We start from the raw sequence: 24375 nt of genomic DNA, 5'->3' as shown, positions 1-24375 counted from the left end.
TGGGTTGTGCCTCTCAGGCAACCCAAAATAGGTCTGGAGACTAATTTTGGATCTCCTGCTACCCATTTTAGGTTTAGATGCCCATATGAGTCACCTATTGAAGATAGTCTAAGGGGATGTTTGGTTGCCCCTCCTAAATTTTAGTCGCTGTCCCATCGGATGTTTGAACATATGCATGAAGTATTAAATATAGACTAATTACGAAACTAATTATATAGTTTGCGACTAATTTACGAGACGAATCCCTGAACCTAATTAGTCCATAATTTGACAATGTTTTACTACAGTAAACATGTGCTAATGACGGATTAATTAGGCTTAAAAAATTCGTCTCGTATAGTACTGACAGATTATATAATTTATTTTTTTATTAGTATCCAAACAACTCATACAACATCCTCTCAACACACCTAAAATTTTAGTAGCCGGACCCAAACACCACCTAATACCGCTCCAAATTGCTACCGAAACTGGAGCGCATGTACGTCTGGTGTCGGAGCACAAACTCTGGTCATTATCGTATAAACCAAGCAATTGCTGTTAAACATCCTGGGAATCGTGATTTTCAATCAGAAATTTACTAACTGGAACAAATAATGGAGATTGCAACAGTCACAGCTTGATTAATGCCAGTCGTGAACAGTAGCAGAGATTGCAGAGCAACCATGTTTTTAGCAGACCCAACGTCCTCCAATAGGATAATGACTAACGACCCGACTCCAAAATACCATGAAAGACAACCGTCAATACAAAGACCGTAAAACAAGTGCAAGGCTGAACTGAGGCATCCTCCAAATTGGTATTTTTATTTCTGCTGTCCGGGTAGTGTTTAGCTTGTTTGCCGCACCTCATACTGGTGGCAAATCCTCAATGGCGTCTCGTTGGACACTGGTCTTTCCTCTGACCAGAGCTCCATATTCACATCACCAGTTCCCCAGTGCACAAAGCATTTGCTAACCTCCCTGGGATTAAACCGATTCACCAAGCTCAGCCCGACACACTTGTCCACTAGCATCCATTCACCTGAGAATTTGCCAAAAGTAAATGAGCTAACAGAGATGGGCGGCGGTGGAAGGGTCTTCAAATTGTACAGAGGAAGTTACCGTTGGGTCTGAGGTCTCCCTCGAATGTTATTTCTCCTGCCTCCGGGGAGATCTCTTGCTTTGAACCATTGATGGCCGTGAAAGCAACCACTACCTCAGTTGGGTGCAGCAGGGTGAATGTAGGATGAACTCGTAAACAGACCAACCTTCACAGTGAAAACATAATTCAATGTTTCAAAATATATTCTTGAAAGAATCAATTGGACAGTTAAAAAACATTACAAATAACCTCACGCAACAAATCCATGCAATACAAAAGAGTGTCATTTTGAGTTGCATAGATCACCTCCTGTTCAACTCCTCCACCACGGTCACCATAGGCAATGGACACAAAGCCCAGTTCTGGCACCACGCCTGGCTAGAAGGTGAAGCACCCAGGTATCTAGCGCCTAACCTTTTCAAGCTGGTGCGCAGAAAAAATAGGACGGTACACCAGGAACTACTCAGTGGGAACTGGATCAGATCATTGCGGGCACGATTACTTAATGTGCAGCTGCAGGATGATGTGCAAGACTCAATCATTTGGAAGTGGACGGCTGATGGTATTTACTCCACTAGCTCGGCATATAGAATACAATTCCGAGGCTCACATCGAACATTTCAGCATGATCTCATCTAGAAGGCGCAGGCAGAAAATAAATGCAAGGTACACGCCTGGATCCTCATGCATGGCAAAATTCTAACGGCTGACAATTTACAGAAGAGAGGGTGGCCGCAACAGGAACACTGCGTCTTGTGTAATGGGCCGCTGGAGACAGGAGTTCATCTATCTTTGCTCTGTCCTTTCGCAAGAGCTGTTTGGGACCAGGTTCTGTCCTGGGAGAATTTCAGGGTGCATCTCTCACAACAGGACCCTACAGGCATGGCTAAATGGTGGGAGGAGGCAAGCAAGGTGCCCAAACAGGAACGCAAGCGGTTCAATGGAATACTCATTTACATTGTGTGGAACCTGTGGAAAGAGAGGAATAGGAGGATCTTCGAAAACACCCACATGACGGCGCAGCAGGTGGCCTCGTTAGCAAAAGAGGATATAATGCAAAGACGTAGGGCGATGACATTTGCTGGGTGAATCCTTTTAGCAGGAGGATTTGATCTCTCCTACTTGGGTCCTAGGACCATTGTGTATTGCGCCAGGGGGCACCATTTGTGGATAAAACTCTAAACTCTTTCTCTTACTTAATTGAGTGGCAGAGCTCCTGCCTTTTATTTCAAAAAAGAAGAAGAGTTGCATACACTCCACACATTAAAACTTTGACAACCAATTCCTGTTGAATACTTTTGTTGGAAGTTTTGAAATGGATTAACTAGATTTGTGTTGAAATCCACTTCCAAAATATTCAAATTTGCTATATTTTGCATACATTTCACAATGGTAATATGAGATCAAAGTAGAGCACTAGTGATTGTATAGATGTACAAAATGACACTTTTTTAATGAGTGAAATAGCTAATTTTTTTTCTATAAATAATTGAGGCAAGCATATTAGATGCAAGCTCCAAAGCAAAGAAACATAGACATGATCAAGGATAAGGTCAGCTGATGCCTGGAACCAAACGAGCATAATGTTCTGTTTCTGGTGTCATCTCTGTTCTGTAATGTGTCTAGTACATAAACAGCAGTAAGTAGCACCTATATTTCAGCAACATAGGAGAGGAAAGAGTCCAGGAGGGCAGTGCTAACGTGGGCATAATCATAACGTCATGCAGTCAGTTGTCATAGAATAGCTTCACAGCAGTTTAGGCATGGGCTACAAACATGCAGGCTAACCATTGCCCCTCTTTCTTTCTTTCTTTGTTTTTTTGCTTGCTCAATTGCTCTTAAAAAATTCATTTCTTCTAGACTAAGCTATAAATTGTATAAAATATTTTTTCTGCTCAAGCTCTTACTTTGAATTCCAGCAAGATCTACTAGAAAAATTATAAAGGGGTTGACCTTCAATCCTTCATTTTGTCACACTTGAGTTCAAATCATGAGCAGAGAGAGAGAAATCAAGAACGTATAATGACGGCAGAAGGGCACCTATGTTCCTGGGTTTTTATCTTTTCTTCGTTTGGTTGTTCAGGTCAATCAATATGGTTTCCCTGGTCTTCTTCAAGCAACAGAGACTATCAGTGATGTCATGGAATTGTTTGCTAGTGGTGGGCAAAGGAAAGATGGAACGGTGGCAAGCAGTGGCCACCAGTGATTCAGGCCCAGACATGCCAGTAGCCCAGTACCAGAGTTCGAGGTAGGGTTAGTGGGAGAACAAAAGGAATATATTTTCCCCTTTTTTCCATTCACTGGCCTATAGGGCTCACAATGTGGCCGATGGCATGCCAGCGAGGTTACAATGTGGTGGATTATTTTTGCAAAACATAATCCAATTTATGGACCACCTAGAATATGTTTTGCACTAATTTTAACTATTGAAGGACCTGAAGTACACTGCTGGAGTTGAGAACAGAATCTCCACAAAATTGCTTTCCATGCATAAGGTGTTGTTGTACGCAATCATTTTGGAGATTTATATCTGCTTCTTGCCAAAAGAGGCACGTTCTTGCTGATCCTGAGTTAGCAGAAGCAATAGCAGTCCGCCTTGCTGTGGTTTATGCGAAGAATTTGAACCTTCAGCATGCTATAATTGCTTCGGATTGCTTGAGTGTTGTCAACAAGATTAAATCTCCCATACTTGACAGATCCATTGTAGGTCCCATTGTCCAGGATATTAAAAACTTAGTTAAGGGGACTCCTTTCACTTTCATCCATATTCCTAGAGGATGTAATGAGGCAGCTCATGTAATTGCTAGGTTAGCTAATCAGTGTGCCGGATCAACTTGGTGTAATGTGGCTCCGGAATCTATCCGGTCTATCCTTTGTAACGATCAGTTAAATTAATATAAAGCTGCCTTTCAGTTTCAAAAAAAAAAGAGCATTCTGGTGGTGTGCTTTATGGTTGAAATTATGTTGGTTGCAGAGTTGCACAGAAACTCATCAAGGATTTATCAGAGTAATTTCATGGGAGAAGAAGGGCCCTCACCTTGAAAACCCACCAGAACCAGCTCCTACACTTCTTGCCTGAATGCTGGAGTCGATCTGAACAATCTTTGGGTTGTCCTTCAAAATAGATATCTGGCGCTGGAGAACCAGACCACCACCAATGTTTCCTTCCATACAAATAGATTCCTCCTCTCCAGATTGTTCAAGATACCTCCTACAGTTTTTTTGAACTTAAAGTTATTTAGTGGACAAAATTGGAACTAGACAAGAAATATGTAACAGGAAACAAATAGCCACATGGACAATTAGTCTGAAATGATTACTTCAGTTACCTGATGACTTTGTACTCTTCTGTGCAACCAGCAGACCTATATTCAGTCCCACTGTATTCTTCATAACCATTTATCTCAATCCTGCTGTGAAGCCACTGGGAATCTGCAAATATCAATTATAAATTATACTCAAGCTATGCTGGATAATAATTAACAAGTGATACTCAAAGCTAATGATAAATTAACATGATCTATTCATAATGCATTTGCATGACGAAAGGATATACAAGTATAAAACCTTCACAAAGAACATAGATGGATTTTAAAGTATGTCAGGAAAAGTACGCATCAGAAAATAAACAAGGATATCTCTATTTCTAAGATAAAAAATCATTAACACATTGCACATGTGATTGTGAAGCATACCAGAAGGAAGATGGGCCATTGAGATAATACGGCCTCCAATCCATGGAACAATCTTAAGGAACCAGTCTCCACTTTTCAAATCAACAGGTATTTTTGATAGCTCAGCACCTTCCTGCCCCGATGGCTCCTCTATATCAGGTATAGGCTGAATCATCTCTGTACAACCATTGCAATGTGCCAGTATAAGACAAGCGGAGACAATTACATGTGTTAAAATTTATGGAAATGACAAATCTTTCCTTCTAGATCTTAAACAGTATAACCATAAATAAGTGGTACGAGAAATACCCATTCGTTTCTTGTGCTCAAATTCGCTAGTTGCAACTAAGCTTGACACTTCAGATTCAGAAGGCATTGTAAGGTGTATTTCTTCACCATCAACACCATCTGTACTTATCTGGATGAAAAAAATGTTGTGTTAAAGATAAGTTCGTTTCTTGAGTGAAAAAAAAATAATGAAAGGCAATAGGCATACCATAGCACCTCCACCAAGCAATATATTTATTTTTAGATTTCGTTTTGGTCTCTTCCATGACCCTTCAGATTTTAAGACTTTGACAGTAACCACCGATGAGTGGAGTTCAGCAATATAATATGTCAAAAGATAGTCTCCTTGTGTGAATGCATATCCATCTCCAACATCTTCAAAGAGGACACCTTCAGCTTTACCTGTAAAACAAGCCAAGCCATTGGCAGATAGGCAGATATTATGCACACAGCTTTGAGACAACATTTTAAATCAATATCTTGAACACAAATAAAAGCTAACTAAAGCATAAAAAATAGTTTACATTCTTTTTGAACCATAAATACAGCAGGGGAAGCCCCCACTGTAGAGATTTATATTAAAATAAAATAAACTATACAGAGAATACGAAAGAAAGGGAAAAGACTACAAGGCTGTACAACTGTACAGAACACGGAGAAGGATAGAAGAGAACAACAGGGGGGGGGGGGGGGGGGGGTCAGCCTTGGAGTTCTAAAGAGGACAGAAAGGTCACCCTTTTTGAAACACAGATTAATGTGCAGCAGATCAAAATTTTGTTTTCTTATCCATTCAACCACATATGACATATTGACATTTAGGTAATGTTTGGTTCGGATGATGGTAACGTGATTTTGATTTGATTACGGAGGGTAATAGATCCATTGCGTGGTGTTTGTTTTAGGCCTCCTGTAATCAGATCATGCTGTTATTGAATATGGGTCTTCCCTAAAGTAATGATGCTCCTACCAGGATGCTATCAAATACTTAGTTGTCATCTTCACAAAAGTGGACTCATCAATTTTGTGGGGTGGAGCAGAGGACGTAGAGCAATCTTTACCGGCGGGTGGCAGCTTGTCGTGGCGACAGTGGCCGCGCAAAGTGGCACTTCGGCATCTCTCCTGGTTATGCACAGCATAGCAGCAGTGTGTGGTTTGCTCACTTCTTGTGTGTTTGCTAGGAGTGCGTGGTTTTCAGTGCTATCAATAGTCGGGCTGCAGCACTTAGCCCCAGGTTTAGAGAACTGCAATTTTACAGATGGTTCCCAATTTACCTCGCAAGGGCTTCAACTCCTTGGTTGTTTTGGTGGCATGGTGGATTTGTAAACATGGGAATCGGGAATGGCTGTATTTTTTGGGGGTTTTCTCCTAATATTACTGCCATCTTGAGGGATATTAGAGATGAGGCAACGTTATGGTGTATGGCGGGAGCCAAAGCGCTCCAAAGCATATGGACATAATTGTTTTCCTCAGTTGCTGGTTGTAGTTAAGGTTTGTTGGTGAATCCTTTTTGTAACTTCTTTGCCCTTATAGGGTTACGAGTCATCTAGACTCCTTTCTTCTTCTTATATAATGATGAGCAGTTCTCATGCGTGTTCGAGAAGAAAAAAAATGCAAAGCGCGGCAGTGTGAAGGGAAAAAGGATGGCAAGAAGCAGGCAAAGATCTACTCTGGTATGCTGTCACGAGCTACTGTTAACGTTACCAAGGCTAACCAGACAGATCAATTAATTGCTTATGATGTTGATGTTACTACTGTTTATCCAGTCCCTTTACGTTTGTGTTACCTTATCCCAACCAAACCAATGTTTTCAAGTCATCCAGTTGAACCTAGTCGCCATGGGACCGACTAGGACGATTAATCACGATTAATCGTGATTAATCGGACGACTTGTACAAGTTGACAGTACCCCTAATCAGTCAGCAGAGACCGATTAGGACGATTAATCGCGATTAATCGGACGACTTGAAAACATTGAACCAAACACTACCTTAAATAAAGGATATGAACATCTGATCTTCAGAAAATGAGAAGGTATATACCATTATCATTCAATGCGATAATTAGTGACAGATCATCCTCCAAACTTGCTTCACCAACATGCTTAATGGGAAGACCTACAGGAAGAATTGCTCCACCTTGTAGATACAGCACCGGCAGATCCTACACAATTATCCATTCAGAAATAATTCTTTGAATAGAATTGAAGTCAGCAAACTAAGAGTTTAGAAACCAACTTACAGGGTGTGAATCCGCAAAATCAAAAGGCAACCATATGCCCTTTGGTAACTTATGTGCACATTCATGAGCTCCTTTATTAGGTAAAGTGCTGCCAAAACAATTGGAAAGGTTAAAGATACCAAAGCATAGAGAAAGATGAAGAAAAATAACACTTGGCATTTTGGCATCTTTTCATCTATATATATTTGATGCCAGATAATTGAACAATTTACAATTTATGATGCAAAATCGTCTAACACACAAACATGCACTGAGGAACTGGGCACAGAGCTACATCAAAGCAAATGAACAGGGCCTCAAGAGAAAAGTTAAAAGGAAAGAGCTAATGTTAAATCACTGTTGTGAAGATATTACCTTGCACAGACTAAGAGTGGTCCGAGGAGAAAGGAAGTCTCAACTTTCCTCAGTTCGGGGTCTTGTGGATCTAAAAGAATTGAGGAATGTGACATAATATCTGTTAACAAACTGCAACTGGGGAATATCATCTATTATATAACCCACCAGACAGTCTCCTCTAAGGCTGTAAATATCTTATACAAAGTTTGGATCACAAAAGAAAGGAGGCAGCAACTTGCCACACATCTGTGTTCTTCCTACAAACTACCAGCATCTGAGCAACTTAAAATTGGGTGATACAAAGTGAGAGAATTAATTACCAGCAAAGAAAACTGGAGCAGCAACTGGAATACCCTTTGTATGTGAGTGGTAAAAAAGAGTGTAGATATGTGGCAGTAGCCGGTACCGTCTTAGTAGCGCAAGGCGACAGACTTCCTCACACTGAAAGATCAAAGTTCTCCAATCAGCCAATGCTTTTTCAATCAAGAAATGATCAATACTAAATAGCCATTTGGAAGCATCATAACAATTGAGTCTTCAAGTTGGTTTTCCCTGATGTAAATGGAGTTGTAAGGGCTGTCGTAGAGGAAGGTGTGCTGTAGACTGTGGTGCGCTGCTGCTGCAAAGTGGCTCTTCGAGTTGGTCTCGGACTTTGACTAGGTTCCGAGTTTGTTAATGTTGAGACATTGTATTTTAAGTAGTTCATGGCTAACTCGTTTTAATTGGTTGAGGGTGTGGTGTGGAGTAGGTTTTGTACTTGGTTATTTTTCGTCTTTAATGAAACAATACGCAGCTCTCCTGCATACTGAAAGGGGGGAAATACTAAATGGCATGGCCAGAAGGGGCTTTGATTCCCAAGAATATTACATAGAACTCAACCAAATTACCAAACAAAGACATGCTATCACAATATTTCGGACTTCAATTCTTCTTGTTCTTGTTAGTATATACAAACAGTTGTATCCAAAATAATCAGCTACAAGCACCAGTTCATTAAGAATTACAAGATAAAAACAGTGTCATCCTGGGAAAACATAGGTATTTGGGAAAAATGAAGTGGAGTAAGTAACGAAAATAACAGGGTTAGAGAGCAGTTAACACGTAAAATGGAACTTATATGTTTTAACCTAAGTTTATATTAACAAAATATTTACATATGCTATACTTCTTGCTGGATAAACTAAATTGCCTCAAAACATTGATCACTTGCCTGTTTCTTTGACGTCCTAAGATCCATTTCATCAAACTACTAAAAATTTGACAATCAATATGATTAAAATCATGTTCAGAAACTGGTTATTTTTTTATAAAGGAATGTGGCTACAACTTGGACACTCAACCATGGAAAGTAAAGAAAATGATAAAAAATAAAAAGAACAGAGCAGATTTGCTGCCATGGCAAGGTACATCTTAACTACAAAATTGTATCTCATAAGTTAAATCCGAGTGTACATCATTAACAAGAAGAACACAAGATGACAAGAAATAAGGCTAAGCCCACAAGGTTAAGCTACCTATGAACATATCTAGCCTACACAGCAGCAGAAATTTCTAGCACAACAATAACCCCTTGGAACCTTAACCCTTTTACCAGAACAGAAAGAGTGCAGGTTAAATCATGATGTATAGCATAAAGAGTTAACAACTGGCACAAAATGGAGGAAATGCTCAACAGATGTATGGCAACCTCAAGAACAAGCTAGTCTACAGAAACGTGGCAAGTATACTGCACAAAAGGAGCATAATAAAGAAACTGAAATTGAACCATCAACCATGTATTGCATGCATAGATGAAATGCAGTGAAGCAGAAACATGCACAGTGAATCAAGCTTCTTGGAGTGTAGCAAAATTTCCTGTGTTCTTGAGTACACATGTTTGGATGGCAGTCTGGGTAGCATGATGTAGTACGTACCTCTTCACCAAAGGACCATGGCTCGTGGTCAATGCTTCCAGTTTCTGTATGGCCACGTGAAAATGGAAACAATGCACCCACACCCATCCATCTTCCAAAAAGTTTTGGAGTAGCATTTCCAGCAAAACCACCAATATCAGGACCTGACAATGGTTGACCACTAAGACCCTGATCAGATAACCATATTGTTAGATCATTAGGCCGCGTGAAAGTGCATGCTTAAATTTCACATCTTGTCAGATGAACCACAGTAAAAATAAAGTTTGGCCACTAACAATTTCAGTTTATAAACATCAACATCTCAAGAACAGCCTCCTTAAAACTTTCCGGAAGAACGGTAGAAATGTGACGGAGCACAACTAGTTGAGGAACCAAATTTAACTAATACAGAAGACGATGGTTCTTAACCCTAGTACTTCTGCGTACTGACAGACTTAGTTGCCTTCACATCACGAGACTGTACATACAGTGAAATCGAATATCACAATAAATTAAATGCTAAAATAACTAGTCACAAAAATGTCATGAATAAGCATTTGCACCAACGATCAAAGAGCTAGAACAATTTTCTTTTAGGGGCCACAGGGAACATATTTTCAGAAGTACGAAAGACTAGACACTCCAAAAGTTTCAAGGAACAACTTTGGATATTAGAACAAATGTTTCAATTACCAACTGAAGAACCATTGGTAGACTCATGTGCAGATGCTCCCAATTTGAAAGATTATCACCAGTCCATGTTGCAGCATAATGCTGGCTTCCTAAAAAACCAGCTCGTGTAAGAACAAATGGCCGTTTAGCTGCATTGCCCATTTCCATTCCTTTATAGGTAGATCTCGCCATTAGCATTCCGTAGACCTGAAAATTATATACACTAAAATATATGAACATAGAAGTAGAAAGAAAAATATGTGCCCTAATGCCACTGTCATTAGCCACTTTCATGGCAAGGGAACAAAAACATACATTGTGATAGTATGAATGATTTTGAACACCACCAATATCAGCATCTCCCCTATGGATATTGCTTTCAGGCATTGTCTTCGTGGTAGTCTACAAATTTAGACCAGCACATTCAGTTACATAGGAAAAATTGAACAATGCAATATTAATTATATGTGTCATGATAGATCGCGTACTTTGAAAACAGCAGGTTCATTCATATCATTCCATATTCCATCAACACCATTAGAGATGAAGTCCTTTACCAAACTAGCCCACCAAGCTCGTGTTTTTTCAGATGTATAATCAGGGAAAACACAATCACCAGGCCACACCTCCCCTGAATGTAGACTATATGAGGCATAACCTCCTAAGGTTTAAGAAAATGATGATGAATCTTATTTAAGTCAGTGATACATACCAACGAACGGGCTGCCATCTGCCTTTTGAATCCAAACATCGCTTTTTGAGCCACTATCATAAACAAAGTAACCCTCCTCTTTCTTGATCCCTGGGTCAAGCATCCAGATTGCTTTGCAACCAATGGAATGGAGATCGTCCACCATTGATTTTGGATCAGGGAATCGGATCTGTAGCACATCGATAGCAAAGTGCTCAGACAGGATTCAAGAAAAGCAATTATCATAGTAAATGATTTGCCTTCAAAAGAACACCATAAAGGTTAGCTAAAAAAGTGCATGATGATAGGAAAAAAAATAACTGGAGGGTCTAGTAAACATTCCGAAGCAGTATAAATATAAAGTTCTAAAACAAGAGAAGAGAAACACAAATCAGTGGTTAAAGTGCTCCTATGTAGCAAACACAACAGATCCAGTACTTACACTATCAAACGTGAAGCACCTAAAACCATCCATATAGTCAATATCCATCCAGACAACATCGCAAGGAATGCCTTTCTCCCTAAATGTTCTAACAATCTGTGGAAGCAAAAAATAACCAAGCAACACTAATTCAGTATAAAATATTATCAAAGTATTCTTATGTCCCAAAATGAACCATGTGACAAATATGTAAAGCACATGACAAATGGTTTGATTAACTTCAGATGGCCCATGAAAAGGAGCATAGTTCTTTCCAATAACATGGTTTATTTTCCAACTTACATAAGAAGAAACAACTTCATCTCTAGTAATAAATGTTTTCTACTTCAACTTATGAAGATTATCACTGTGTTTGAAAAGCACACCATGCTTTCATGCATTTCCTTTGTCACTACATGTATGTTCAAACCTTTTTACTTTTCCAAGCCCTGAATGCAAGACTTTGACCATAGTTTATATATTACTTCTAAAAATAATAAGTATATATACCATGAAAATATATTATATTAAAAATAATAAGTACATATACTATGAAAATATATACCATTAAAAATTTACTTGTGTAATTTGTATATAGTCACATATATATAGTTTTACATTTGTAGGACTATATAGGTATAAGTGGTAAAAAGTTTCAAAACTTTGAAACGAGGATTCCAGGTGATACATATTTAGCAACAGTGGGGCTAACAGATGAATAAGGAAAACAAAAACAGGAAGCCTTGAACATTTGATGTTGAAGTACAGAAAAATTATTGAAATCATTAAAGGTGTAGCATATAGGCAGGAATTATATGGATCCCACAAATTCTCTGGCAGTGTGCACTGCTCATCAATTCTTACTTCATATAGGCACATGATTGTTGTTTGCATTTGGAACTAGAGTAAGTGAAGATACTAAAATGAACACTGCATCAACACTAACAGGACCACCCACACACTTTATCCATCATAATTAAAGATTACAAGTAGCTGCCACTGAAACATTACATTAATACTTCCTTCAGAAAAGGAAATACACATAGATAAAGATAATGCACTCTGCTAAGAAAATACCTTGAGTACTTTCTCAGAAGAATCATAGCTCCAACGGCATTGATGATAGCCAAGTGACCATTTTGGTGGCATGGACACAGTACCTATAATGGAAAAAAAAAATTCTCACCTTATTCGACAAGGCAGCAAGTAAAATAACATAGAACATCTAAATTGCATGTTTGTGTTCTACTATGACCAATTAGATAGAGAGAGGGAATGATGCTATCTTATGTAGCTAATGCCTAGTTTGGTAAAAGATAAACTGGAGAGGGAATGACAATATAAGTGGCAAAGATAGAAACCCCAATTCTACTGTGACAGGTATGTCTAAATGGATAAACCAGTGCCTGTAATGTTAGATCGATCAACCAAACAACATTCTACTAATCAACACCTTGATTTTTTATCAAGATTTACAAAATGTATCAAATTGAATAAAATACTTCCTATTATTGCTTGCATTCATATTAGATCAGAGATATACAGCTTCATTGTTTATGAAAGGACTCAACAAAGCATTAACATGAGGGTATATCTGTCCACAGAAATATAGTTAAGAAGTGCCGGAAGATATATTTGTTAAATCAAGGTAGAAATACCGATTGCATGCGACAAAGATGTCATAACATCAGCTGGAGTATTAAATGGCCCAAAAGTGATGAGAGGGTAGGCAGATGAGGCAGAGAACTTTATAGTCGATTCTTGTCTCAAATCAATCTGTCACAGTAAAAAACATTCTGTTCAACATACAGATTAGTTAAAATATTAATGTCAACAAATAAAAAAACTTTAGAATGATTTACTCCAACATACCTCACAACGCCGAGTGGTATCAGCAAGGACACCCAATGCTTTTCCATCAGGGAGGACGGCCAAAACCCAAGGGTGTGACTGGTACAATGACGTGGTTCCTGGCCCGAAACCCCATGCATCTGTGTTCCATGTGAAAACCTGATGAAAAAATATCTATAAATCATGACAATATATAAAGTCTGTTACGTGAGCAGGATGTGCAGAATCAATTTAGCATAACTACTGCTATTTGTAACGAGAGCAGAGCCAGGGCCAGTGCTCGGGGTGCTGCAGCACCAGTCCTAGCCTGTTTGTCTTAGGTGAATCATATAATAGCTGGTCTCAAACCCTAGTATTTTTACTCATTTCAATTTAGTTTAGCACCTGCTCACTAGATAACACATCCTTGAAGGGTTTTCTTGTTCTGCCCCTGATTTGTAAAGTTGTACAAGGAACTACGACCTCTGGTAATTATTTCACAAAACCAAAGTTGTTGCATTTTTGTGAAATGGTCAAGAATTCGACCTTTGTTATAATGTTAATGGTTGCAGTTTTGAGAAATCAACACAAATATATAATATATAGTTTCTTAAAGCAGATGCCATACTCGTTTCCCAGTCCGTTCAAGTGGGCCACTCGCTTCTCCAGTACCATAGAAAGATGTCCCAGGAGGAAGCTGCTTGATTAAAAGAAAACAAGTGAGCCTCCACACATCTGTTTTTGTGACATGTTATAGTCCCAGGTAGATAATATTACAGGAATGTACACATCAAGAATAAAACAAAATACAATTCATAGTTTAGCATTATCAGGGATAATAAAAACGTGTAAAAGGCAAAAACTGGAACAAAAAACCATCACTGTCCTGGGGTTCAGGCATCCCCTTTAGCCAAACAACTGTTACCAACATGTTGCAGTGTTTCAAGTCATCACAGAAATCATGTTTGTAGGACAGACGAAATTAAATAAACTAGCAAAGAGGTCCAGATTCAGTATGTGAATTATTAAACTGAAAATGGTAGCAACTCCAGTCTACAAAATGGTAAAAAAAAAAGGATAACAAATGGGCTGAGTGGAGTTGAATGCTTCAAATTGAAATGGAAAAAGTCTACTTAACCACCCCACCTTTCATACATGGTCTACTTCACCCCCCAACTATGAAACCGTCTGTTTTCCCCCCTGAATTTTCCAAAACCGTCTATTTTACCCCCCGGGCGGTTTTTGACAGCGGTTGCTACAGTAACCGCGGGTTTGATACAGTAACATTGGGTTTGCATTTTCTTTTTTTAATTTTCGGTGAATCTTTGAAAAATCACAGTAAATCATAGAAAAATCATAAAATAAAAAATCTAATTTTGTTGGACTCCACATGAGTAGATCTACATAGTGAATATATAATACGGTATGCTTTAGTACAATTTTTTTACTGTAGCCTTAGATTAATTGAAAAATCTAATTTTGTCTGTAATTAATTGGAATAATTCATAGCTGCAGCTTCTATGGTCCAATTGTGGTGAAATTTTTATGGTACGCTAATTATTGTATGCTTGAACTATAGTAAAAATTTCGTCCTCATTGGACTATGTATAACTTAGTTATAGATAAATTCTAATTAATTACAGACAAAATTGGATTTTCCAATTAATCTAAAGCTAAAAAAAAAATTTGTACTAAAGCATACCGTATTATATATTCACTATGTAGATCTACTAATGTGGAGTCCAATAAAATTAGATTTTTCATTTTATGATTTTTCTATGATTTACTATGATTTTTCAAAAATTCACCGAAAAGAAATAAAAAAATTCAAAACCATCGGCACTGTAGCAAACCCACCGTTGATGTAGCAGACCCGGTGTTACTGTAGCAACCGCCGGTTTAGACGGTTTTAGAAAGTTCATGGGGTAAAACAGACGGTTTCATAGTTGGGGGTGAAGTACCCCAAGTATGAAAGGTGGGGGGTTAAGTAGACTTTTTCCAAATTGAAATGGTTGCATCACTGTGGTGAGCATGACAAGACAACGGCCTACTTTTTACACGATCAATTGCCCAAAGGACCAACCATGCAAATAGTTCGAGTTAGCTTAGCAATTTTGACTTGCATCAAAACTCAAAAGGTAGACCCCTTTCAGGGATGGTGGTAATAAAACGTCGACCCCTTCTGCGAACAATCTGAATATTTATGTGGATCTGCAGCATGTACATTATCTTATCATGGATTCATGGTACCCCAATGCGTGCATCTGTTAAGCGTGCAACCTCGCAAGGAAAGGAAGGAGAAAGTCCTGCGTCAGATACATACCCATGTCTTAGAGGACCCATCGCAGCAGTGCTACGTCATCAAGGCCAAAACCAAACAGATATTGGGATCAATGGATCAACATTTCACGCGCTCTCCCGATCAGCAACAGGGAACCGTCCAAACGACCAACACCCAGCAGCGCAACGATAGCGAGCGATCTAATAATCTACCACCCAGACTCCCAAACCAACGGCCAGTACATGCGTGCGTCGCCGTGGCGTACCTTTATCACGACCTTCTGGGCTCCCTCCGCCGCGACCTCGAACGCCGGGACCACGGCGGGCGTGTCCGCCCCGTTCCGCGGCGCCTCCCGCCGCCGCGGGTCCGCGAACGAGAGGCTGGGCCCCGCCGCGGCACGCGCCGCCTCCGACGCGTCGAACCGGAACACGCCATCCTCAAGCACCCGCGCCCACACCATGTCCCCCGCCGTCTCCGCGGCCATCCTGCCCTCCGCCGCCCCCGCAGCAGCAGCAGGCGCGGTCCAGCCGCAGCACCTGCAGTTAGAGGCATCAAGCAAGCAATGAGTGAGGGGTCAGGCACTGAGCCCGATCGTTCGGCCCCTCGTCGCGGGTCTCCAGTGGTAGTGGATCGGGGGCGGAGGAACACCTGAGAGTGGGTCGCCGTGGCCCGCCGCCGCCTCGTGACTCGTGCGCACGGTGGAAGCGGAAGTGGAAGCGGAAGCGCGAGTAGTGGGGGACGAGGCGGAGTGACGCGGTGTTGCAGTCGCAGGTGGTGCGCGTGGGCGTGGCGAGCATCTCCTCTTGTACAAGGGCCGCGCGGCCGGCCGTGCTTTGCGTGGATTCTGGTTTGTCTAATGCGAGGGGCCGGGGGTTGGTGGACTCTACTAGTAGACAGGAGCACGGGGACAGGGGCACAGGGGCACTGGGCGGAGCGGGGTGGAGTCGGGAAGGGCCTCAGGGGAGTCGAGCCTCGAGGGGAATGGGTGGATGCGATTGGGCCAGGTGTATGACGCTACCGGGCTTGTAGCTGCTCGTTGGTTCTGTGGGGCCACACGTCATACGGGAATAGGTGGAAAAGTGACGTCAGCTCACACGAAGCCCCAGCTGTAGTGCATGTTTTTTTTCTTACCAAGAACGCTTTGCACAACTTATCCATGTTTGTATTGCTGAATGCATCAATTTTAAACTCTTGTTTGAACGCATATGTATCCACTTAATCCATATGTATTAGAGTGGATTCGAATGGAATTTAGTTTAATTCTACTTCAATCCACTTTAACACATGTGGGTTAAGATGAATATATGCACATCTAAATCTCCTACAACTAAAAGGAAAGAGAATTAACACAGAATGAAAGAGAATTAAGACAAAATGAACCTCTTTGTATTTCTGAGAACCTTGTCAAATCTGTCTACATTTAATTACTTTCCCTCTTTGCATTTGCAAAAGGGACAACTTTTTTCTCCTTTCATTTGGTTTCACGTTCACGTGTTCCATCGCCCTTGCTTGCTGTTTCTTGTTGAAATTGCCCTTGGGTCTGTTCATTTTGAATCCTTTCCCCATATTCTAATTAAACTACAAAATTTTGAATTAGGATATGAGGTAAGATATGCAAACAGATATTTCAAAACTACCCGTAGAGTCCAAAGAGCTTAATAAATAAATCCTTTTAGAGGCAATGCAAATTCTCTCTAATCTTTCATTTGGTGTAATTAGTGTTATCATAGTACCCGCATGTATTCATGGGAAATAAATCGTGGACAAAACGTGGACACTTTTTTGTGCGACATTCCAACATGGGTCCATCATCCTGCCAATATCCTTGAGGCAGATCACATAAAGGATGAGAGTCCCTCTATGAGATTGCTCACAAGAGACTCAAACTTATATCTGATCATGATAATGTTGAATTGCTTTGTATCAAAAGCATCGGCAAATGATAAACAGGGACATAGGTTTTAGTATGTATAGTGGAGGAAAACTCAACCTTGGCCTTCTCAGCAGCTTTTCTGAGTCTTTGCAGTACTAACTTATCCTTACTCAGATAGTCAAGAAGTGCACCATAAAATTATGCACCACTAAGAAAAGTGTCACCATTGGTTGCCTTGACCTGAAAAATGTGTCGAAATTAAGAATTACAACACCTAATTCAATATCTTGGAACAGACACTCAAGTGGATACCTTATTCTACCATATATGTCTATGTGGAATAGCCATAAAGCCACATATATTTATACGGTGAGTATAACATACTTTGTTTTCAAATTTTATGAGAGATTTTTTAAGACACGCAGTATTATCCATGTGACAGGCACTAATATTTACATATATACTCGAATCTGTGTGTACAGGATTATATGGAGATGCAGCGGAACTTATTCATGGATTTATTGACGCATGAAAGAAATAAATATCGGAGAATTCTTTCTGCCGATATAAAATATTATCTTAGCCATATCACGAAAAAGTCTATACAGTAGAGTTTGTGAGCCTGCGACGCCGCGCTCTTCGTGACTGTGTTAATTTCACGAACTTTGCTTTTTGAATTAAATGTCTAACGTCGGTATTTAATTTAACAGTATTGTTATCTTATCGCACGATCCATGTGTTTTTAGTACAAAAGATTTAATTGTCCCGTAGCAACGCATAGACACGCTACTTAGGAAGGCCTTAAGCAATATAATTACTCATTGCTTGCTTGACAAATCAACGAATGCCCCTTTTTACATAGAACTGGATTACCACTTTGTGTGTGAACGGGTGCCTTTGAGTTGCTGGATATTTGATTGGTTTAGACCGTATAACAAATATGACTTGTACATTCAGTCGGTCTACTTAGGCTAACAAACAATTAGCGAGAGCTACTCTACACTAACTACCTCTATAACAAGTAGGTAAAGAAGTAATGCGAGAGAGGTAGAAAAAGTTATACCGCACGTGGCAAGTGAAGATCAATCAATCAAAGAATATCGGGAGAATTCCAAGAGACAAATGATATGATTTTTCTCTCGAGGTTTACGTGCTTGCCGACACGCTAGTCCCCGTTGTGTCGACTACACACTTAATAGCTTGGCGGCTAATAGGTGTTTTATAAACCTAGCCCAACCAATGAGCGCCGTAAGAACCTACCCACAAGTGAGGGTAACTCAATGACACGAGCAATTTACTAAAGTATCTTTTGGCTCTTCGTCGGGAGAAGGTCAAGAACCCACACAAATCACCGGGAGATGGTCACGAACAATCACCGACTCGTGCCAATGCTCCTCCGCTGCTCCAAGCCGTCTAGGTGGCAGCAACCACTAAGAGTAACAAGAAAACCGCAGCTCAAATGATACCTAAGTGCCACTACATGCAATCACTCAAGCAAATGCACTTTGGATCACTCCTAACTCACTTAGATGCACAATCAAGCAAGAGATTGAGTGGAAGAGGTTTGGCTTAGCTCACAAGCAAATATGGATGATCAAAATATTCAAGAGAGTGATCTAGAGCCAACCAACAACTATTTATAGAGCCCCCAAAAGAATAGAGCCGTTATACCCCTTCAATGGGCTCACTGCGAGGTGACCGGACTCGCCTATCGATCTGACCGGATGCACAGGGGCTGAGTCCGGTCACTGGATCCTTGCCACATGTCCAGCGCGTTCAACGTCATACGTCGGATTCCAACGATAACTAACGCACGAGTGATCAGTTAAGTTTGGACTGAACGCGCACGTAGATCAATCGGACACATGCTCACACAAAGTTCGGTCCACGTCCAGAGAGTTCTAAAAATGATTTTTCTTGACCGGACGCGTTCGGTCAGAGGTGACCGAACACGCATAGCGTCTGGTCGCGCCCTATCTGCATTGCCAGCTGAGGAACAGTGCCTTACTATCACTTCAAACTCTTCACCTTTGCTTCCAAGTTGCTAACCACAAAGTGTCTTACTATAGTGCACGTGTGTTAGCATTTTTCCAAACATTTTTCAAGGGTTAATTGTTAGCACACTATGTCCTAATTATATGCATGAATCACTTCACCTAGTTGCACTCGACAACCGTTTTAACCAAGGTTTTCCCCTCTTAATAGTATGGCTATCAATCCTAAATACACTCACACCCTCTATGGTGTTTTGAGTGCCAAAACAAAACCTATTTGATACCTTTTCCTTGATCAACCTTGGTTTTTATTTTTCTCTTTCTTCTTTTCCAAGTAGGAGCTTGATCACCATCATCACATGTCCATTTTCACCTCAATGAACTTCATCATATTGCTCCATCACTTGGTATGTACCAACCTTGCTCACATTACCACTAATGACAAAGGTTAGTACTTAGGTTTCATCAATTAGCCAAAACCAAACTAGGGCTTTCAATCTTCTCCTTTTTGGTATTTGATGACAACCTTTTCACAAAAATATTCAATAAAATCCTTTTTGATTCATGTTGCTTGCCCAAGCATTTTACTATGTGTAAAGTATATGTACAAGTTTCATAAACCTGGATTGGTGGCATTCGCTCCACCTATATATGTGCTAAGAGTTTAGATTTGAATGCTTGCACATATGCATGGATTAGAGTTGTGGGAGAGTAATATCTACTAGATGATGCTAAGGTATAAAGAATGGACCTTTGAAGCATGATACCAATAGGAGTTGCCATTTGAACACCATCCTTAGCACCATGGTTAGCTAGATATCACATGAAAAGCAAAAAATACTAGATACCTCGTGAGGTCAACATTAGAAGCAAGGCTCTAGTACCACTTGTGAAAAACATGACCAAGTTATCTAGCTGCCATCCTATGCATACTAGTTTTTCAATTCATCAATCAATTCTATAACTAGCAAACATCGTACAAGCATGGATATTGAATTGGAAAGTTGTACCATGCAAGCAAACATATGTAAATACACATTCAAATGCAACATACAAGTTTATGAGCTTGCTCCCCCTACTTGTGTGCTCAAATCAAATTTTAATTGGTCCCCTTAGATTGTCAAATCTCCCCCTTTGTCAATGTCAATCCTATCTTATCTTTGTGAATTACTTCTCTCCCTTTATCATTAAATACCACAAAAGGTGAGCTCAAATTTTAGATAGGTTGGGGGTGGAACCATGTTATATGAGGATCTTTTTCAAAAATTTGGTTCAATCTAGATCATTTACCAAAGAAATTTAACTCGGTTTGATCCAAGGACAAGCTTCTTCACGCAACTTTCATTGGTTATCTTGCCCATGTTGAATTAAACCCTTTAGCTCATTTTCTAAATTCAACACTAGGTTCACAAGCCCACAAATATGTCATATGCTACCACAAGATTATGTCAAACATAGAAGCAATAGTGCTACCATAGAAGCATCAAATCCATTTGATTTTCATGAATGAGCCTAAGACATGTGAGGAATGACTAGATGCACTAAACAAGTCCTTACCAAAGGGTGTATGCCATGCCAATCAAGTTTACCTTGCTTTGTTCGAAGGAGAGGCATGTCATATAAATAGAGGTGCATCAACACATATTTGAGAAGTCAAATATGTTCAATTCATTCCTTAGCTTGCAAAAACTCTTCTCATCAAGTGGCTTGGTGAATATATCAGCAAGTTGATCTTCGGTGCCTACATTCTTAATTGCAATGTCCCCTTTTTTGTTGATGATCTCTTATGAAATGGTGGCAGGCATCGATGTGCTTTGTTCTTGAATGTTGAACTGGATTGTTGGTTAGCTTCACGGCACTCTCATTGTCACATAGCAGGCACTTGTTTGAATTTGATTCTAAAATCATTCAAAGTAGCCTTCATCCAAAGTAATTGAGCACAACAACTACCCGCCGAAATGTACTTCTCTTCGGTGGTTGAAAATGCTACACTATTTTGCTTCTTTGATGACCAAGACACAAGTGATCTTCCCAATAATTAACATGTGCCCAATGTGCTCTTTCTTTTAACTTTGCATCCCACATAGTCAGAGTCCGAATATCCAATCAACTCAAAGTTTGCTCCCTTGGGATACCACAATACAATATTTTGTGTATGGTTCAAGTATCTCAATATTCTCTTGGTTGCCTTGATGCAGTCACATAGAGTAGGCTTCCATTCATAGACCGATACATATTTTTATCTACTATGTTTCCACTATCATCACTATCCAAGCTTCCATTTGTTCCCATGGGTGTACTAATTGCTTTGACCTCATCCATTCCAAACTTCTTGAGCATATCTTTGATGTACTTGCCTTGACTCATAAATGTATCATTCTTCAATTGCTTGATTTGAAGACCAAGGAAGTAACTAAGCTCTCCAATCATGGACATCTCAAACTCATTAGCCATCATGTTTCTAAACTCCTCATAAAAATCTTGATTGGTTGATCCAAATATGATATCATCCACATAGATTTATAACACAAACAAGTCCTTGCCAATCTTCTTGGTGAAGAGAGTGGCGTCAACTTTGCCCATCTTGAACCCTTTAGAGAGTAGGAAATCCCTCAACCTCTCATACCATGCTCTTGGTGCTTGCTTTAATCTATACAATGCCTTTCTCAACTTGTAGACATGGTTGGGCTTCTTATCATCTTCAAAACCGGGTGGTAGCTCAACATATACCAACTCATTGATGTAGAATTCAAGAATGCACTCTTCACATCCATTTGATAGAGCTTCATGTTGTGGGCACAAGCATAGGCTAACAAGATTCTAATTGCTTCCAATCTAGCAACCGCGACATATGTTTCTCTAAAGTCAAGACCTTCAACTTGTGTATAGCCTTGTGCTACCAATCTTGCTTTGTTCCTTATCATTATCCCATCTTGATCTTGCTTATTCCAAAAGACCCACTTGGTTCTAATCACATTATGATCCTTATGCCTCTCAACTAACTCCCATACTTGATTTCTTATGAAGTTGTTTAGCTCTTCATGCATGGCATTGACCCAATCAACATCATTCAAAGCTTCTTCTATCTTCTTTGGTTCATGTGATGACATAAATGAGAAATGCTCACAAAATGAAGCCAATCTTGATCCAGTTTGCACACCACTTTGAATATCACCAACTATTTGATCCAATGGATGATCCCTTGCAATATTGGTTGGTTAGAGTATTTAAACTTAATTGCTTGCACTTGGTTGTACATTTGAATGATCCACTTGAGATGATGAACTAGCCACTTGTTGGTCTTGCACTTGAACACCACTTGTACTAGCTTGATTTTGATCATGATGTAACAACCTGAAACCCGTTACAACCTAGGCGGTCATTTTTGGATGTCGAGAGAAATCAACTAACGAACCTCCTAGGGAAATTCATGTCATGTTACTCAAGAGGAAACATTGAGAATTCGTTAACACACCCAGCATAGAGAAAGAGAACCTCTACTTGGACTAGTGTTTGTCCAATCAACATCATCAACACCAATTACATCTCAAGAACACATTGGGAAGGATGCACTAGCTACTGGCATCCATGATTCAATGACTTGATCAATTCAGCATGAGACAGAGACTACCAGACGATCTGCCAGGGTATCGAATCCTCCGATAGAAACTGACACAGCACAGAGTTAAGTGGAAATAAGTGGTGTTTCCATTTGTGGCCCTGGACCCACATGTCAGCACGAATGGGGATCTTTGTCAGCTGAAGTCCACCCTCTCACTCACTCACCCATTCATTTGCTACTCTCCCTCTCTCTCCCTACACCCTAAGAACAAGGATGAACCCTAGAACTAGAGAGAGAAAGGAGTGGAAGGAAGATTGGAAAAGGAGAAGAAGAAGAAGAAGGAAGGAAGGAAGAAAGCACCAGCACTACTTCATGGACACCATCAACATCTCCAATCTTGTTCTTGGTGAGCTCAAGAGAAGAGTTCTATTTCTTGGATTGATCTTGATTCATCTTTTGCTGCCTTGCAAGGAGAAGCCCATGAGTAACCAATCTCTTGGATGAAGAAGTGGTAATGAGAGAAGTTTGGATCTTCAACCCTCCGGCCATGGGAGCTCTCAAATCTCAGAACTAAGGATCTCTATCTCAATCTCAAGGTTTACCTCTTTTCTCATGAGTATTCGGTTTGGATCCTGAAGCCTTAGTCACACTTAGTACAACTAGATCAAAACCTAGCTATCTTGAGCCTAGTAAGCCACCTAAACTATCTTAGGAATATTTGGCACATGCAAGGTGCACAACTCCACAAATCTAAGCTTGAATCTAGGATCTCCCAAGAGCATAGGTTCTATTTCCCGATTGATGGAGTTTCCGTCAAATCAACGGAGTGTCCACCAAACCTCCGAGAAGCTACTAGAAAGCCTTATCCGTAGTTAGCTTGGACCACCGGAGTGTCCACGGTACCTGTAGAGTGTCCATTGAATTATAGAGCCTTATAGCCAGTGAACTCGAGAGTAACCAGTTCACACCAGAGCGTCCATCACTCACGACGGAGCACCCAATGAATTATAGAGGACAGTAACCTAGTAACCTGATAGAACCTAGTTCCTACCAGTGGGTCCGTTAGTAGACCGAACCATCTGATGTCATCAGTGAACCCTAGAAATAACTAAGTCCTGAACCTATTGGAGTATCCATGATCTCCACAGAGTATCCGCCAACCTGAGTAGGACCAACCTGAAGGCCACTCACCTCGGTACCTAGCACAGCAGAGTGTCCGTCAGCAGGACAGAGTGTCCGACAATACCTAGAGGATGTGAGGTTGTTTAGCAAGTCTACCCAAGAGGCTACCCATACTAGTCTATATCCTTTACCAAATAGTGTATAGTGGAGCCACAGTTAGATGTCTCTTCCTAGGTTCCCAATGTTGACCTATACACCCATATCCTTTCTTGTTATCTCGATCGTCGATGTATCTCCTCAGACACGTCTCTCTTACTCTTTCAGGAACATCTCAAGTAAGGATCATGTAATTGTACAAGTCATCATCGTCAGCTACGAGAGTTAGGACGACAACAAATCAGGCAGGCACCCCACTACT

General features: G+C 40.3%; 1 protein-coding gene across 1 annotated transcript; it reads right to left on the bottom strand.

Moving 5' to 3' along the window:
* Window positions 1–599: 599 nt before the first annotated feature.
* On the bottom strand, window positions 600–16354 carry LOC136541648 (uncharacterized). Its single transcript, XM_066533642.1, has 23 exons — window positions 16055–16354; window positions 15672–15942; window positions 13754–13822; window positions 13168–13305; window positions 12954–13071; window positions 12373–12455; window positions 11317–11412; window positions 10896–11064; window positions 10672–10814; window positions 10499–10585; window positions 10205–10390; window positions 9533–9700; window positions 7940–8060; window positions 7638–7707; window positions 7284–7371; window positions 7085–7205; window positions 5254–5447; window positions 5067–5175; window positions 4779–4934; window positions 4413–4515; window positions 4121–4294; window positions 1104–1249; window positions 600–1023 (listed from the first exon to the last, which is right to left on the bottom strand). Exons 1-23 carry the CDS (start codon window positions 16201–16203, stop codon window positions 830–832), a joined length of 3153 nt encoding a protein of 1050 aa, XP_066389739.1. The 5' UTR covers window positions 16204–16354; the 3' UTR covers window positions 600–829.
* Between the last annotated feature and the right edge of the window lie 8021 nt (window positions 16355–24375).

Source organism: Miscanthus floridulus, chromosome 3, assembly GCF_019320115.1.
Source record: "Miscanthus floridulus cultivar M001 chromosome 3, ASM1932011v1, whole genome shotgun sequence".
NCBI classification, from domain to species: domain Eukaryota; kingdom Viridiplantae; phylum Streptophyta; class Magnoliopsida; order Poales; family Poaceae; genus Miscanthus; species Miscanthus floridulus.
The sequence above is the reverse complement of the archived record's forward strand: the minus strand, read 5'-3'. Positions and strand labels throughout refer to the sequence as shown.

What these genes read in the sequence shown, in the direction of transcription:
- LOC136541648 (XM_066533642.1), bottom strand. Translation starts at nt 16,203, where the DNA reads ATGCTCGCCACGCCCACGCGCACCACCTGCGACTGCAACACCGCGTCA. An exon ending in GGTTCTGGTGGGTTTTCAAG is followed by an intron (nt 1,250 to 4,120) that starts GTGAGGGCCCTT and finishes TTCACTGTGAAG; the next exon opens with GTTGGTCTGTTTACGAGTTC. An exon ending in GGGAGACCTCAGACCCAACG is followed by an intron (nt 1,024 to 1,103) that starts GTAACTTCCTCT and finishes GCAAATTCTCAG; the next exon opens with GTGAATGGATGCTAGTGGAC.